The sequence below is a fragment of the Brachyhypopomus gauderio genome, chromosome 5 (assembly GCF_052324685.1).
Source record: "Brachyhypopomus gauderio isolate BG-103 chromosome 5, BGAUD_0.2, whole genome shotgun sequence".
Classification (NCBI taxonomy): domain Eukaryota; kingdom Metazoa; phylum Chordata; class Actinopteri; order Gymnotiformes; family Hypopomidae; genus Brachyhypopomus; species Brachyhypopomus gauderio.
Window position 1 is genome coordinate 14,927,538 of NC_135215.1, and position 19,038 is coordinate 14,946,575.

The 19,038-nt window shown below is 42.6% G+C and overlaps 1 protein-coding gene across 1 annotated transcript; it reads right to left on the minus strand.

Annotated features, from left to right (window-relative positions):
• Positions 1-6,507: 6,507 nt before the first annotated feature.
• Positions 6,508-18,114, minus strand: slc34a1a (solute carrier family 34 member 1a). Its single transcript, XM_077005939.1, has 12 exons — positions 18,059-18,114; positions 16,578-16,742; positions 16,211-16,354; positions 15,854-15,997; positions 14,406-14,517; positions 13,842-14,037; positions 13,535-13,630; positions 11,883-11,976; positions 11,514-11,681; positions 11,269-11,385; positions 9,740-9,864; positions 6,508-8,628 (listed from the first exon to the last, which is right to left on the minus strand). The coding sequence occupies exons 2-12, from the start codon at positions 16,738-16,740 to the stop codon at positions 8,029-8,031; spliced, it is 1,959 nt and encodes a 652-aa protein (XP_076862054.1). The 5' UTR covers positions 16,741-16,742; positions 18,059-18,114; the 3' UTR covers positions 6,508-8,028.
• Between the last annotated feature and the right edge of the window lie 924 nt (positions 18,115-19,038).

Sequence of the window (19,038 nt, forward strand, 5' to 3'; positions counted from 1 at the left end):
ACCTTTATTTATGCAGAAAAGTGAGTGAGATTACATTGTTTCTTCCAATAATAACAAATCAAGAGGCACCAGTGGAATGAGTGGGTTTTGCAAAAGTATCCGTAGAACCGTCAGTAGAACTAATCATTATTAATGGTACAGCTTGAATTGTGTAAATGTTCAAAATTATGCTCAGAGTACCATAAAGTATCTCATATTCTGTTAAATAAAGGTAAACATGATGTGTAATCTAGGACACATTTTCTGGACATGATTGCCGACGTGTTAATGATCTCAGCCGCAGAGCCAAACACTGCAGTCCATATATCGATGGGGACTTAATTATGTGGTTAGCCTGGATAAAATGAGAGAGTGATATAGATGAAGACTCTCACCTCCTGCTCAATCCCATCAGGCTGGTCAAACCTGTGACAGAACCGTGTGGAAATCAAGCGACTGCCATTTAGAGGATAGACTAGGCCTATTAATTCAGCCAGTTAAACCCGCAGTGGTCCAGCTGAAAGATCAGCTTCCCTCCCCACCAGAGTTAAGCTAACACACGGGCCCGCAGGCAGAGGGAAACTGAGTGTGTCGTTGCCGTGGAGGCCTGCTGTCAGAATTGACGATGCGCTCTAGAAGATCTCGCTCATTCATTAAGCTCACAGGTCCATTAATGAGCCTAAACTGGGACCAGCTGCTGTCTCCGACCCGTCTGTGCTCCCCAACTTTCTGGAACAGGCATGCATTAATTGTGTGTGTGTGTGTGTGTGTGTGTGTGTGTGTGTGTGTGAGAGAGAGAGAGAGAGAGAGATTCATTACCTGGGTAAGTGATCAGTATGTATGGAAATTGCACAATATCTACATGATCAAGAAGGATCCTGGATCATCTTCATCTTCATCCTCATCCTCTTCATTCAGACAAATCTGAAATCCCAGTAACCACATCTTCCACTCAAGTTACATTTCTGGTCTGTAGTAGTACAAATGTTTTCACTTCAAAGCACCACAAAGAGTCAATGGTGAAAAATACAAAGTAATCTTATCTTGGATGCCGTCTATCCATTATCCTGACATTATCCTGAAACACTTTTATTGTACAATCCACAGCTTAGTGTATGAAAACAGACTGCGGGTTTGATTAACAGAAATCCTGAAGTGTAAATAAATTTGGTCTGTTCGTTGTTTCACAGACTCATCTGTGCTCTCTATTGCTCTCAATGTGGTTACAAAAGACAGCGTGGCAATCACTGGGGAAAGGCGAACAGGCAGCCAAATTTGGTGTGGCACAAATGATAGGTGGAATTTTTAGCACGTCTTAATATTCAGCAAACATTTAGGTGCATTGGCATGGAATCCGAGAACATTTGGTCAACAGAAAACAGAAAACAAGAAAGCACGGCTAAAGAAAGAGGAGCACTTCAGCTAGCAGTGAAACCAGCTCAGGTACGAAAGAAGGAACGTGGAGTGGAGAGCAGTGAAGTGCAGATGAAAGCTCAAGCAGACAGAAACGGGAAGATGGGATGTGGGAATAAAAGCGGCCGTGCCAGTTCCCGAGGCACTCACCCCACGTGGGGCGCACACACGCCTGTGAGCAGACAGCCACAGAGAAGCGTTAAGAGCAAATGGAGCATCCAAATGAGCATGTGCAGATACTGGGAGCAGAGCGTTTCTTCTGTCCATGCTGGTCCTATTACAACAGAAGAGTGAGGGACCTTATGCCAGGACACAAGGGGTTCAACAAAGCACCGATTTCTTATTGGACAGGGATACTTATTTTAGTTACATTATGGATTAGCTGAAGGTTGTCATTTGCTAAGGAGTAAGGAAAGAGGTGAGTGAGACTAGGGCTTGCTGTAGGAAAGCTCACCCACATCACTGCAGTTTATCTGAAAAAGCCTGACCTGATCTGGAACTGAAGCTTCATTGCTGGATGAAACGCTGGACTGACAAAATTATTTATAAACTCAATCGGCACTGCTAGAGCCCAAAATTATGATAACACATGCAGCACACAGCAAATGTGCATCTAATACACCAGAAACTGACAATGCCCCCCCACCCCCCCCCTATTTTGCTAGTTTTTGAACATCTTCACGTGATCTATTATATTGCTGCTAAAATGTCAGGGGTATTGAAATGTACTTGTGGTCATGGATCATTCAATTAGCCAGAGATCGCCTGGTTGGATAGTGCACTGGGCGGAGCACAGAGAGTGCGGTAATGTAAGGGATTAATGGAAGTCTGGACACTGATGAGTGCTTAGGTCATAACCTGGTCATCTTTCCCATAGCTCCAGCAAATCTCTTGGAACACCAGGAAATGCTGAAATGGAATAATGGGTGAGATGTTGGCGTGAACTCCCAGCTGCAGGGCTGCATGTTCTACAGAGTGTCATAAGGACATTGGGCACTCTGGGTCCACTGCTACGTACACGGACGCATAGATTTATGCAAGATTTGCGATTTATTTGCGTTGCTTTCCTACAATCCATTTTCCATTTTCCTCACTCTTGTCCTGTTGTGTTTTATTACGTTTGCAGCTAGTGCACTTGCAGGCATTTGAGATAACATTCAGACAGCACATCACAGCTCCAGTTCCAAGTGTGACCAAAACCACAGAGACACAGGCGACCCAGCTAACATAGATGGCCTCTGAACGCTGGACCACACAATACTGGACCTCATCAATGCTGGACAGTGCCCAGACCATTGCTGGAGATGACATTAAATTCTACGTGAACCGGAAATGGAAGAATATCTTCCTTCCATAACATTGTAGATTTTTGAGTGAAACAGGATATTAAGGCAGGACACAGAGCATCATGAGACTTGATTTTATCCTCTGGGTTTGGCCTGGATCATGGACACATGGTATTGTGTTGGTTCGTGTGTTCTTCCCTGTTTGCTCAGCCTTAGTGTCAGAGACAAAAAATCTGAGGACGTTTAAATGGGAGGCTAATACCCATTGTTTTTAATGAAACATTGCAGAAAAACAAGAACTTTCCTGACAATAAATACTGTTGAATTATTTACAATATGATGACTGACATGAACTAAGAAGGTAACAAAACAGGCACATTTTGATTTCAGGTTGTCTAACAATAGCGTCAGTCTAGATGAGCTGCTCATCTGTTGGACAAAGGAGCAGCTGTGTGTATGTGTGTGTGTGTGTGTGTGTGTGTGTGTGTGTGTGTGTGTGTGTGTGTGTGTGTGTGTGTTCCCTAAACCACTGTCTCATTGTTAACGACAAGGGGCCATGGAACAAATTCACATCACTGGCTGCTGAGATGGAACACCGAAAACAAGCTGGCGTCTGAGTGAGGGTGCTTCCATAAACGAACGCAAAGTCGTCAGGCATACAAATCCCACCTTAAAGCATCAGTGCACCTTCGGATGACTTCAGGGACAAATCGTGTACAATTTGCAATAAAACAAAACAGTTCCACATGGAACACGTTGTGCCTTTTGGTAGCAACTTCATGTTCGTGTTGTAAAAAGGAGATGCCAAGGTACATTAACCATAACATACTGGCTATCATCCACCATGCTGTGAGTGACAGTGAGAGTCCTGTAAAAGTTTCATCTATAAATTGATGCTTCGTGGAGTCTTAGATGAGGTCTAAAAGTGGATGAAAATAGCATGCAGTTTATGGCAGCAATCGCAATCGCTGAGGCGTTAAGATGCATCAGCCAGAGCATCATACCTTAAAGCAAAGATGCTCCTTAAAACACACACTAGTCTTTTTCATGTTGCTCATTCACCACTTGGCTGTGTTTTCTCTTACTTTAGCATTAGCTGGACAAAGTGGAATGAAACCTAATGTGATATGCAAAATAGTTCACAGATTCAGCACAACAAAAAGGAAAAGTGTAGAAAATCAGCATACATTTATCTCAGTAATGCAATACCCCAAATCTGGGGACAATTAAATTATTAAGACTCAATTCTTGAAAACATTAGCTACGTATCGCTGCAGAAATGCATGACTTAAGTTAATGGCTTGTGTTTACTGACAAATATGAATTTATGCCCTGGAGTTGAGGTGGGGGAGTGATAATTTAGGACTAAAGGTGGCATGTTTTTAGCAACAAAAATCTGAAGAAAAAGTCACATAATAAAAATATAAAATAAAAAAATGTTAACATGATTTCCTAAAGCAAACTGTAGATACAAAATGCTTTCTAGTTATGTGAAAAATGTCAGACATATAATGAATCAATAGGATTACCCATTTACATTTACGGCATTTGGCAGACGCCCTTATCCAGAGCAACTTACATTTTAATCTCATTTTTATACAAGTGAGCAATTGAGGGTTAAGGGCCTTGCTCAGGGGCACCTGAGTCATGGCCTCAGGTCTGGGAATCAAACCCACGACCCTCCGGTCACAAGACCAGTTCCCTAACCACCAGGCCATGACTGCCATAACCAATAAGATATTATTGAGGCAGAAATGGGAACAAGTCACTGAGTTACAAGAGACAAGTCTCAATCTTGACAATCAAGACAAGGAAGTCTCCAGTCCTAGTCTTAAACCTTGAGTCCTAGTCACAAGATGTAATGTAATTTCAATATTTAACATGATTAAATGCTGTTTATTAGTAGTACATTAAACTGACGTGAACTGTTTAAAAAGTTTGTATTTATTAAAACAAAAATGACTTCATGACATATGAAATTAGATCATTTCAAGCTGTTCAAACAACAAAGTGCGATTTTGCAAAAACAAGCAAAATCGCCAGCAAAATTGGCCAGCAGCCAATACCCTAACAGCCACTTGAAACTGTGAAGGTAGAGACCTCATGTTCATACATGGGCATGTTCACTGCCCAAAATAAGAAGGCACTCTGTCCTTTAGAAACGTCACAGTAGTGACTGAGCTGTAACACTGGACTGGCCGCAATATTTTTTTTCTGTCTTACTGTAAACCGCAAACAGTTCTTCATCTTCCACGGCAGCACTGTCTTCCTCAGCTGGACTCAGCTGGACAGGTCTTCCTCAGCTGGACAGGTCTTCCTCAGCTGGACAGGTCTTCCTCAGCTGGACTTGTCTTTGCAGCATCTCCAAGTAGAAGCTCTGGCAACGCACAGAAAAGCAGAGCCAAAGAAATCAAGCTGGTGTCACTTTCAGATCGATAAGATTGCAAAATAAAATGCAATGCTTTAAAAGGGATATTTTTGTATGTGTGTGTTCAGGACTGGCCAGTCCACGGTGCTGCGCCCACATCAGAGAAAACGCTGGTCCAAAGGTCCAGAGCAGCTCTGAGGTAAACTGGATCTGAACATGGAGCAGTGCCTCCAGTTTGTGACTGGACCATTTTGACATTGATGAAGATTCCAATAAATCTTTTCTTCAAGGAGACCTGGAGACTTCTGACAACACCCATAAGGAAAGAAACTTGGGGCTTTTGAATTTCCAAGTGGTGTTTCAGGGAGAGGACAGATGGAACAGCAGAACTGATTGTGACAATTGTCTCCCTCTGTGTCAATTCTGTTGCTTCTCCAATTGGTTTTTAAAATTTCTAACAGCTCCTTTAAGTGATTCCATTCCCTCAATGTGAACCACAAATGCTTCTGTCCAGCCTTTCTGAGAACATGACCATGCTTAAATGATCACAGTGGAGAACTGCTTTCACTTGTCTCAGTGTTGAATTCCACCTTGTGTTAACAGCAGCAGGGCTGCCTCTTTGCCCGAATTCAGCCTCAAACACATCTTTAAATGATGTGCAAAAAAATAGGAAAAGACTAGAATATTATGACTTGTTCTATGGGGATAGAGCTTTTTCAGTGCTATGAGATGGATTAATTCCTATCAAAACACACTATATTGTTGTTTCTCAACTCTGGCCCTGGAGGTCCACTACTTTTTTATTGTTTTCTCTTCTCCCAACAACCCTGATCCAACTAATCACCTCATTAACAGCCCATTACTGAGTTAAAATAGGTATTGAAGCAGAAAAAAACACAAAACTGTGCAGGGCAGTGGGCCTTGAAGGCCGTGGTTGAGAAACACTGCATTACATGGAAGTATTAGTACACATTACACCTACAGAATTTTCTAGTGACCTCACATTCTAAACCCATAAGCATTAATATATGGACCCGGGTTTTGCGGTTCTAACAGCATGTGAGAACTCTGGAATAGATCTGCATGTACTGAGCAACAGTGTTTGGCACTTTTCTGCACTGTTCGAACACTTTGAGATGCTGTGGTTCCTAAATGCTTTAATTTTTCAGTAAAATCACTAGCAGTTGAAAAATATCTTGGAGGAATGAACAGTCGGAGTGAGCTTCCTTCACATTAGCTATCGTTTATCTTTATGCCGCTGTTTTCTAGATTATTATCCAGCTAGCTAGCTGTTATATGTGAAATATAGGCTACATAGCGGAGACTTACTGTTCTCTGTGCAGGCTCAAATGTTGAACAAAGTTCGAGGTGGCTGCATCTCCATCTGTGATCTTGCCTCGCAGTTTTTTTTTATTTACTACAACATAATCATTTGTAATTGAACAGGATTCTTTCCGGGAGCATGTTGTATAATTTTTTTATCACATGGACATGGCTTTTGAAACATTGTGATATAAACTGCATGACATACAGCAACGACTTGGACTGCACTGAAAATAATCTTCCTAAGGAATGAACCCAAAACTGTTAACTAGCTAATAAAGAAACTCACAGAGCTTGTGTGATAGTCAGACAAGGGCCTTCCTTTGCTTTGACAGATGTCACTTTTACTCTTGTACATTTAAACGCATCAAGATTCCAGTTCTGACCTTTAATCATACATAAAATATCTTAAGCCTTTGTACATTACTGCGTCTTTTGCAAATACAAAAACATTTGCTATAATAAAGTGCAACACCAGTCTGAGCTAAATCTGTGTTACTTTTTTAACCCATTTTACCCATTACTACACAGAGATTTAAAATTACACTAATGCACATGAACAATATTGCATCAATTGTGTGTATGTGACATTGATTATGAAGTCACTCAATAATTGCAAGTCAAGGGATGTGGAGAATACACACCCATCTGCATCATTCCTAATTCTATTGACAGTAACAAATGAGTTATTTAACTTCAGTGCCTTTGGTTTTCAGTCATTGCAGATGGCTGAATGGTGACATGCTTGTCTAGACAGAGTTTCAGAAATCCATCTGTTTAGGGCTGCTTCATCCCTTTCTGTGAAATGGGCAACATCTTACAGCATGTGTGTGTGAAGCGGGTGGAGCGTGATCTGGAGTGTGAAGAGTCCATGCATTACAAAACTAATTCATACACACGCACGTGCACTCACACACACGCATGTGCACACACACACACACACACACACACACACACACACACGCACGGTACTGTTTACAAAGTAGCATTGATGTTCGCCATTTTTTTAACAATTACAATTTGTTAAATTAAAAAATGCCACACATATTTTGCTATATTACAAATACCACACTTACTCAGACTTACATATGAAAGGTGAGTTTGGATTAGCTTCTCAATAGCACTGCACAGCAAATTTTTTAAGCAAAATGTAAAGAAAGTGTATAGAGGGCCTGCCGCAGGAGTGCCAAGACTAGACACAAGGGGCACCAGTCAAGCACCGCCAGCTGTGCCTCGTCATATTTAATGTCTGTTGTATTGGCGTGTAATTGCTTTTTTTTACACAACTTGTATCACTATTTGATGTTTTTATGTATGTTTTAAACTGCCAGTCACTTGTTCTTCATGCAGTGAAGCTTGTTAAGGGATAATCAGTCTCACAATGCTGCTTGTGATGGCATTGAACCATCTACTCAGCACATACATCAATGACCATGTTCTCACTGGCACTCAGGTAGTACCGCTTCCAGCTTTCTCTAACAGCTTTCTGTAAAAGCAGACATCAAGCTATTTATGTAAAAAAATAAAATAATATAATAATAATAATAATAATAATAATAAAACAGCCCATTGACTGATCATAATCATAGTGTTTGATCTGCAGAGCCAATCAAATTGAACTCTTGAAACATAAATGGCCTGTGATTGGTCATTTTGTTTCTACAGGGGTGTGCTGTTACATCGTTCTAGTCCCTTCAGCTTAAACACCAGTGGTTGTGGAGGCGTTTCATCCTGATATGACAGCACCGGGTTCTCATACATCAGCCAGGCTTTCTTCTGAGATGGCGCTGATATAACGTTGCTCATATCGCGGTTGCTGGCGGCTTCCGGGTCGGCGGTGGGGGCGGCGGCAGTGGCAGACTGGGCGGAGCCACAGCACATGGCCGTCGCCTTGGTGATGAGCTTGTCGAGAGGCTTGAGGGAGCGCATCCAGGGAGGCAGGAAGTCCCAGCTGCGCAGTTGCATTGGCAGGTGGGCGGGGCTGCGTGACTGCATCACGTTCACCAGGACGATGAAGGCGGCGACGCCTGCGAAGGGCGCGCCCACGCCCACCATGGCCCGCCAGCCGGCCAGCGACAGGCCGAAGACCAGCGAGGGCAGGAGCAGGAAGCAGAGCAGCAGGTAGAGCACGGCGAACCAGCGGTACTTGGCCGTGCGCTCGCCCAGCGCCGACGCCATGCGGATGGGCAGGCGGCTGAAGGGCAGCGGGTACCACAGCAGGATCCCGAAGGCGTTGAAGAAAAAGTGACACAGCGCAATCTGAGGGCCGAGAGCAAGGCAGTGGAGAGAGTAACATCTAGTGGGGCTGTGTGGTTAAGCCATGGAGGAGAGGTAGACACAGGATAATGGGTTTTGCCTTGCAGTTCTGATAAACTGTATTTTAGCTCACTGGAAACGAAAGTGCAATTTCCATCACAATATCTCAGAGTTAGAGAATATGGAAAAAAAATGCTGACTCACTAGATAGTGCACACACACACACACACACACACACACACACACACACACCCCAAGTAAACATGCATCACAGATAAGTAGCTGATATTAGCCTGCAGCACCTTTGCTTATGGTCACAAACAACTGTGCCTCTTTCTCCTCATTCAAGGTTTTTTGTCTTGCTCTCTCTCTCTCTCTATATATATATATATATATATATATATATATATATATATATATATATATATATATATTATATATATATATGTTTTTTCTTATTTTTTCTCCCTTCCAATTATGTCTCGTTTTTTGCTACCGTTTGTTCCTTTCACGTTACATCTATGCCCTCAGCTTTCTCTCTGTAGCCATACATTACAGTACTTAAAGGCCAGACATAATCGTTTTGACCTACAAGTTCCCACTTAATTACATAGGTGGCTGGAATCACTTTCCCTTAGGGCTTAATTGGGTATCATTTTGTGAAAGACAACAAGAGGCTGTGTTACTTAAATTCACAAACACTGCCAGCTACTGATAAGGAGCCACAGGAGTATAAGAGTGAATAAAACCAACCAAACATCTAATCACCAGCTTGAGGACAATTAGAGCTTGGCTTAAAACTGAAGACATGTTAAGGTTGTACACAAACCCCTCATCAAAAGGTCATTGTGCATCCTAAACCAGATCACCAAGTCCCCATGAAATGATCCAAGAGCCACTTGCTGTTTAGAGCAAGCATGGGAAGATTTCCACATAGATCTACTGAAAAATTCAGGTTTCACTGAACTGAAATCCTATTTCAATTGTTATGAGACTTAGAAAGAAATGTTGGTCACTGAACATGTCTTGGTAGATATACTACTTTTGGTCCTTGTGACAAATTGTGGAAATTAACTTCTTTCTCTTTGCTGAACTGTCCCTTTAACTGTCTCACCTGACAAGCAGCAGGCAGTTTGTCTCCTGGGCTAGCCAGTGCCGCGAGGATTGCAGTGGTTGTTGTGCCAATGTTGGAGCCCAGGGTCAAAGGGTACGCTCTCTCTAGGCTGATCACACCAATCCCTAGATCAGTCAGCGGTTAGAAGAATCATCGTCAGCAGGTTAAAGGGGAAAATTGGATATGTTTGCTTTGAACAGAGTCTGAGCAAAGACATTCCAAAAAGGTAACGATAGTATCAATGCAGTAAAAGGGTTTTATGGAACATAGAATACAACACCGTGACTTCATTAGTGCATCACCACCTGTAACTATGAACTGTTGTGTTTTTATTAGTATAGAATGGACCCATCACATCTTCATAGGGAACAGGACCTCTAGTCCAGGGTCTGGATTGTATATTCTGAGCTACCATAGAAACATGTTGGAAGAAGACCTGCTTGATATGTAGATATGAAGGGTTCATTCCAGGCAAATCAAGATGTATATACACAGTGTACATGGTTTTGTAAACTGTATTAAGTTTCTGCTAACAGATCCCCCTAAATGTTGCACCTGACTGCACCTGTTTTGTAGGAAGCTGTAAAGTTTTCAGTCTTTTTGGCAGAGCAAATCCTCTTGTTAGCAATTGAAACCTCCAGGCACATCGTTGGCCTTAGTTGTTTTAAAAAATAATGATCACTTCTAACCACAATCTCAAAGACGATCTTAGTGATTTATAATGTAATAATATGTGAAATTAAACAGCAGTTGGTGAGTCATGGCAACAAGTTAAATAATGACTGAATGGCCTAATGAGAAAGTGGGCTGTAATTAGGTGCGCTGTCTTGCGGCACAAGTCTTAGCTGAGCTAATATTTAACACCTATTAACATGTGCAGGTCTGAGGTCTTCTCCATCACTGTTCCTAGAACTACATTTGTTTTCACTGAGATAGAACAAAGTGAATTAAAGTTTAACTCAAGGCCACTGATGAATTTGAGCTTTCGCAACACTTTCATCATCAAGTATTCACTCTCTACTTTCTGCATTGCATGGCATTTTAAGCCAGCCCCGATCTTCACAGTTTGATGCTTTAATTTCACTTTAATTAATCTTTGGTTTTACACACAGAAACGAATGGTCTGTTCATGATAATTATACTCCAGCTAATGGTCTGTACATGATAATTATATTCCTAACCCACCCCCCTTTTTTCTATCTATGGCCCTAGCAGAACTACTAAGTAAGAGAATGTCTGAATGTTAGGCTGAAAATCAGCACTGTTCTGAGATCAGTGTTTCTGCTTATGTTAATTAAGGAGAGTGGCTGTCCAGCCTTAAGAAGGATTCCACTAACCAAACCACAATTCAGGAGTTCAGTGTCTCAGTTCTGTGGTTCAGTTCATCCTTTTATCATATTGATTAGAGATCAGACCTATTTATACATTTGAAGTTCAGCTGTTCTATTTCTGTAACACGTGACCAGTGATGAAATACAACCAGTATGTAGGGTCCATATGAAATAAGAAACTATTACTAGCAAACTTACCAATCAAAGGAGTCATTGCAGAGGTGAAGACTGAGCTACTCTGCACCAAAAATGTCATTCCTGCACCGACGAACATGGCCAGATATCCGGCCAGCCAACCAAAGGGGTATGGAAAATCTAAACAAACAAAACCCCGAAATTTAGAGATACAGTGGCAGATAAATAAGGATAACCAGGCTTCAAAACTACACGAAAAAGACCAAGTAAATGCTCTATAATTTAACTAAATAAGTCATGACACCTACCTGTGTTGATGACCCCTTGGATGACCCTCGCCACTTGACCTTTCAGGACTGAGTTCAGGACCTTGACAATGAGAATGAGACAGGAGCAGAGTACTACGAGGGAGCCGGCCAGAAGGATCAGACCCACAGACAGGTCAGAGAGGTCAGTGTTTGCAAACACATGCCAACCTGGAGGAAAATGACAGCACCAACCAGCAGAGAAATGAAAGTGCAGGTTAACAGGTCAGACATTTTGACAGATAAATAAAAAATGAACACCACAAAACAATGAACATTATGAATGCGAGCAGCAAACAGTTATGATGTAAATATACACTGAGCTGATTCCTGAAACAGAATTCTCATTCAACTAATGGTGGCTCCACATACATTTCTCTGCTGGTGGGGTAAGGTTGCCGTCCTTCCCACAATGTACCAGGGACAAGCAATTCTGAGAAGCAATTGCTGAAGAGTTCGATGATGGCTTGAGATCAAAAGCAGGAAAGAGTGAAACAAATGAACTCTCAGTCATTAATGTAATGAAATCCCAATTACAAACATTTCTACAAAACATTACAAAATAAAACATACAAATGTAATGTAGATTTAAATTCCAATGCTCCTAAATTAAATCTCAAATGGAATTCAAAGAGATAACTTCTAAAGTATCTGAAGCTGAGAGGTGACGAGCTTTTTCAGTTGCAGCTCTGAGATTATGGAATAGTCTCCCCTTCGAGGTTAGATCTGCTCCATCTCTTACAACCTTCAAGTCGAGACTTAAAACACATCTTTTTACCTTGGCCTTTTAAAACCTGTATATTTATCTTACTTGGTGTATTTGTATGTATTTTAAATGTTTCTATGCTATGTAAAATTTTACGTGTTTTTCATATGAGTTGGGCATATATTGTACTTTTTAGCCTCTGTACAGCACTTTGGTTGACTCCGTCATATAAAATGTGCTTTATAAATAAACTTACTTACTTACTTACTTACTAAAGTCTGTAGATGCAAAACTAGCTTTGTGAGTTTCCTTAACTTTGGGGGTCTTACTGAACTGCATTCACTTCAGTATGCAAAATTCTCTTAGATGTTCCCTTTATATCTAATTCTATACCCATGTAAATCATGACCAAATCTTCTCCAGGTTATAGTTACCTAAAAGGGTGTATGTGTATATGTGCACACACACACACACACATATTCTACAGACGATACACAAGAGCTTACAGAATTGACCGCAAACACACCTACACACACATGATGTATGTCAGCGTGTCAGGACGAGGAGGCACACGGGAGGAGTGAAAGCGTGCCTGTGGCTGATGAGCTTTGCTGCTATTGACAGGGTTTTACCTTGAGAGCTTTTTCTCCTGCCTGAAGCGCAGACCCGTGACACTCTCAAAATAATTGTTGCTACAGCACTTGAGAACAAAAAGTGCCATTTATAATCCAAGCTGTCTTTATTTGAGGTGTGAGTGCCTGTATTCTCTACTCATCTAGTCTCACCAGGACCACTCAGAATTTCAAATGCATTAGCATACTGCGCCGGAGGAAGAATCTCAGAGTAACTTGAAAACAAATAAATGAATATGTCAAGAAACACAGGCACAACACCCCCCCTCCTCCTCCTCCTCCTCCTCCTCCTCCTCCTCCTCCCCCCTCCTCCTCCTCCTCTTCCCCCCTCCACCTCTTCCTCCTCTTCCTCCTCCCCTTCTGTCTCAATCTCCCAGAGTCTTTGGTAGTTACGTGGGGCTTGAACCCAGCGTTGGAAACAGATCATGAGATTTCTTCCCTTACGCAGATTCTAACTGGTGTTCATGTATCAGATATTACTACGATTTCCCTCCTTTCAGTGCGACTCCACTCACAGAGGGCTTGATTACAGGATGCACGGAGGTATTAGATCAGAGGTGTTACAGCAGGCAGGGCATGGGCTCCACAGTTTCCAGATCTCAAACCACACATCCAAATGGAACATGCATCTAAATGGAATGAGGAAGTGATGGGAGTCCAGAGGAGGTGAGCAGGGGTGTGGGTACCGTGAGAAGACTGCTTCTGCACCACATCTTGATCAGGCTGCGGTTCCTCATGTGCACGTCTCCCATTGCGATGCCCGTTATCACAGATTTATCCAGCTGTCAGTCGGGACAGATGTTGGCAAAAGTTTGCATCACGTTTAAACCAGACACCATGAATGCACCATGTCAATTACAGCAACATACCCTGTTGTGACGCACATACGCACGCACCCGGTGAATACTACACAACGAAACGTAAAGGGAACATTGCACAACGTAACCACTAGCAGCTGTTTCAAAGGCTGAGAGATCTTCTCGCTGCTCCCACCTGTATGATGAGCTTGGTGACGGGGTCGGTGATGACCTTCAGCAGCTCGGGCGCGTCCTCGCCGCTCTGCATGTGGAAGCTGTTAATGGTGGTCCGCGCCAGGAGACTGAGCAGGCCCGTGGCCGCCTCCAGGGGGAGCAGCACGAGGACAGACAGCCAGTTGAAACAGTCGTGGATCGTAGCGCCTGCAAACGCCCTGCACAGACACAGGGGATGGGGTGATTGAGAGTGGGGAGGGACAGCAGGAGGTCAGGGCCGGGGTATATGGCGTATCCATACTTACTGCTCCATGATGGATTATGTCTGCAGGTCTCTTAATATGCGTGTGAAAATGCACAAGCCTCAGCGTGATACTGATTAGGACATAAAGTTCCTTTACGGTGAATCAGAATAAAGCCAGGAAGAGGTCATGGGTAATCACATTCAGAATGGCATGGGTGTGTTCTCTTTCACCGGCGTAATCATCCGATGAGGATGACGTTTGTAACAGAGGTGATGAGGGTGGGGAAGGCTGATGGGTCGTGATGTGATGTTGAAATAGAGCTGTTTGTCTCGCCTGTTTACCGTTTGAATTCACTCCTCTCCGCTGCCTGCATCAAAGCAACAATAGTGTTGGTGACGGATGTACCGATGTTGGAGCCCATGATTATGGGGACAGCAGACTTCACTTCTAACACTAAACACACACACACACACACACACACACACACACACACAAATCTATATATGAGCTGACTGCATTTGTACAATTGAGAAATGATCGTAATTGAATGGCTCATGAAAGACGGACTGATGATAGTCTCCAGTTCAAATCAAGCCAGGAAGCCTTCAGAATCATTACACAACCTAGCAATTTAGGAACCACAGACTTTTGAGCATAATCCTCATTCTTGCCATGACTTGTTATTAAAGCTGGGGCCAGTGATTTTCATCCCAGACGGTCCCTTAGTGCTGCTGACCTGCAGGACAAATGAAATGAGCTAAGCACAGAAGTACTGTCTCTGCTCCAAGAAGTCCCCCCCTGACTTCAGCATCGGTAATCACTGGTAATTACTCTCTCCTCTGCTGCCGAAAGCAGCAGCTAAATTGAAGTTAATATCCGCATATTAAAGCAGATCTTCGTGCTCTGTGTGAATACGCTGGGACCACAGTCACAATTCCAATTATCTTATCTTCATGGTCTCAGCAAGACGGAAGCCAAAGGCAGAAATGCCCACAAGGCCAGGGTTGCCCACCAGGCCAGGGTTGCCCCAACAAACAGAGCAACTCTGCCACCCGAGGCCACAGTGTGTGGAAGCCACCTGACATTCTCCCGAATGTGTCTCGGTGTTACTCTTGTCATGGTGTTCTTTTGAGCTTCCTTTGCTTTTTAAGACACATTGGCTGACACTCTGTGGGTTTAATTCCATGCCATTTCCCTGTTGAATGCACATATATGAGCATTTACAAACATTACTTTGACACTCCATTTTGGCAGATCCTCTATTCAAACATTTATATGACAGCCAAAGGCACTCAAACTCTGCAACACATGGCCAGCAGGTTTTTTTTTTCTTCTAATTTTAAAACCTATTAATGTCTTAACTTCTACTGTCTGTTGTTCTTCTACAGGTTTGTGGATTTTCATGCCTGGTTGTCATTTACTTTGAGTACTGAGCTCATCAGAGATACATGCTTGTGAAGCAACATAAAGTACAGGTTTTAAAGAAGAATGTTTTAGATGATGCAACCACGGAACACTAAGGCGCTCCTGAAACCAAACTCCTGGGTTTAGGAACGATTCCTCTGAATAAACGTGCTTATGTAAGAAGTAGGGCATGGAGTTTTAGAAACAGATTTGGATCTGGACCTGTATTCAGTAATATGGGTTGGAATGTTTACTGGTTTGCATCAGTGAGACGCACAGGGGAGGGAGATTGCTTACCATATATAATGCAGCAAGCGTGTGGTGTATTCAGGAGAAGGGTGTTTGGATGGTTTCAGTGTGATGTTTGCCTGGCTGTAACACTCACATCCAGAGGAGACGAGGCTGACGATGATCGATGTGGAGGTACTGGAGCTTTGCACCAATACCGTTACCAGAATTCCAACCACCAGTCCTGCTACGGGGTTACACAGGATTGCACTGTCCTGGAAGATATCACCTGCCACCTTACCTGTGAGTGTTGAAGACATGCATGCTGAAGCAGATGAAGAATGCTGTTGAACATAGCAACAAGGTTAAGACTTAATCCAGAAAACAGGCCCAGGACAAGTGGAAGTGTTCCATGACGCTTCCTGTGAAGTTACGGCCCTTCAAAGCTCTGTTACAGTGTGTGCAGCTGGGTGAACGCTCCCATCAAAGGGGGCGGGCGGAGAAGTGGATCTACCCCCAGCCAGCTGAAAGGATGAGCTCAGGGTGTCCAGTGAACAGACGAAGCAGTAGAGGAGGAAGAAGAGGAGCGGAACCTTCATCATTCCGACGAGGAGCGGCTTCCTTCCCCCAGTCTCCTCTCTGGGAGGCACGCTTGGCACTGATCGAGAGGAAACACAGCGGCAGGACAGAGGACACAAAGTCAGAGTTATTCCATCAGCAGTCATGGCTGCACATAGGCAGATATGTGATGGTTTATGAACTCTGCTACTTCAATACAAACGATGCTCTGCAGAACACATCCAAACAACTGAAGTAGGTATTTTGTACAATCTGTGACAGGTAAAGGATAAGTCTCACACACAAACAACATACACACACACCTTGGACTTTGGGCAGTCCTCCTCCTTGCCAGGGTGTGTGGGACAGAGGGCAGGCATAGTGATGGCAGCAGTTGCTACTCTGGTCCACCGTGGAGCTGAAGTGAGCTTTCCCACACGGGTCAGACTCCACACACTTGCACCCTCTGACGCTATGGCGATCCATCACTGAACATGGCAAATATGGAAGGAAAAAGTGACTGACATAAAAAAAAAAAACAGAATCGATTCTTTTCTCAGTTGCTTGACAGGGAGAGTCACTTAAGAAACAGTACAACACTCCATGATTCCTAGGGTGGAAAGTGTATAGGACGAAAACGTGTGTAAGATGGTAATTATACAGCCACATTATACTGTTCTTACTATAAAGGGGCCTGCAACACATGCAGATTGACTAGCAGATTCAGGTTTACTTCAGCCCTACTAAACGAGCCTTCTAAAATGTGACATAATTCATTGCTTTGAAATTAAATTAAACGACAGCTTGTTTAAGATGTAAAAGGCATTTCCAATCCCAGATGGCCACCCAAGCATCTGGTCTAATTGCTCCAGCTACCTCCACCTGCAATACAATTCAAATGTGTGTTTTATCTTTAGACAAACAAATTTTTTGTGCTGAGTTCACGAGTGCGCTATTCTCACAGGACCCTCGCTAATGCACTTTTCCAAAGAGCTGTGAATGGCAGTGAAATTACACAGGCCTACAGCCATATAGTGTTGAACTCATACATATGGGGAGAGTACTCACTTCAAAACAGCAGTTATGGGATGTTCATGACTGAATTGCACTGTAAACACATTAAGCCGCTTTGGAAATGCCAGACTGACTATTTTTATTTTACTTTAAGTTCACGAAAGTGGCATTGTGTGTCTAGAATGGATCATGGGGCTTCATTGCAGTTTAAGGGAATATACTGTGTAAAGGGAATATGCTCAGTGTAAATGGAATATATTAAATTTAAATGAATATGCTCAGTTTAATAGAATATATTCCATTTAAATGAATATACTCAGTGTAAAGGGACTATACTCAGCAAGCAAACCTTCAACACACCTTGTCAGCCTCATGCCAAAATATATAATGCAAAAATGAAAGGAAACTACGGTAATTAAATTTCTCATTATGTTGGGAAATTCATGAACAAATATGAAACCCTGAAAATTGTGCTACCTAAGGCTACCAGCCCAACAAAACCAACATATTAACTAGTAGAAGCAGAAACTGTGAGCCAAGCACAGGGAGGATCAGGGGGCTGGACTCACTGAACTAAGGACCAGGTCCCATATTGCAATGAAGTGGAACCCCTACATTAATACCACGGTGTGCCCATACACACACGTTCCTTTTTCAACCACTCACTATGTACTGAGGAGATCCACAGGTATAATATACAGGTTGAGGGAATGTCAATGAGTGTTCAATAACATTGTCACTCTTGCACAGAAAACCTGACACATTTTAATGTAATTGACATGCCTCTTACCTTATGAAGAGGATGACGTTAAATTGTCTCTGGTTCCAGTGAGAAGTGGTCAGGACTGATCGTTCTTGGTGTAATGGGAATTCCAGGTTTATATATGAAGCGTCCAGCCACGTGAATTCTAAATAATGCTCCTTCACTCATTAACCAAGATGCCCTCTTACTGTCCACTATGCAACTAAACATCTCATGAACCAAAAGCTGTTTCAGACAGCTATCGAGACCGTTTCAAGTGTAGCAGACTTATAGTACCTACTTCAAAAAATGTGTTTGAAAAAAGTCTTTTGATGTGGCAGTGTTAAAACATCATCTTCACCTTCAGGGTTTGAATAGATTGCCTTGCTTGGCTCGTGGAATTACTGGATGTATCAATCAGGTTCATTCCATTACTCCATCTCTAATTGGGCTCTCAGATATGGAACATGTTCAGATTTGACTTCTGATGAAAGATGCCTCATCTACATCCATCATGCACACTTGTCTGTGCCATCACCTGAGCGCTGGTCGTGGCTTGGCTAGTAGAGTCTAGACACATGGTAAACAAAACGATTTATGTCCTGAGAAAGTTATATAATTCAGTAGTTCAGCTTTGGGCTAAAGACAGTGACCCCAAGGGAAATACATCAATTCCTGCCAGCTGGCATTCAGCTCTGTGTCCCAAGAAACCAAGGCTTAGGGATTCCTCTGAGTAAGACAGATGGGATAATTCATTCAGACTGAATATATTGATTTTTTCCACCACCACTGAATGTTGTTTTACATATAATTATATGTTCAAAATAACAAGCATAAAAGAAAGCTTATATAATGTTCAAAACATACTCATTAATTGGGATGGCTTGGATCCAGGGATCAGACGATCGAAGTTGGCCTGCTTGACGAGTCTTTATTAAAGTATAACTTGTTCATTCTGCACACTAACCAAAATGACTTTAATAACGTGAAATTGCTCATCGGGAGCATCAGACACTTATGGCCTGATT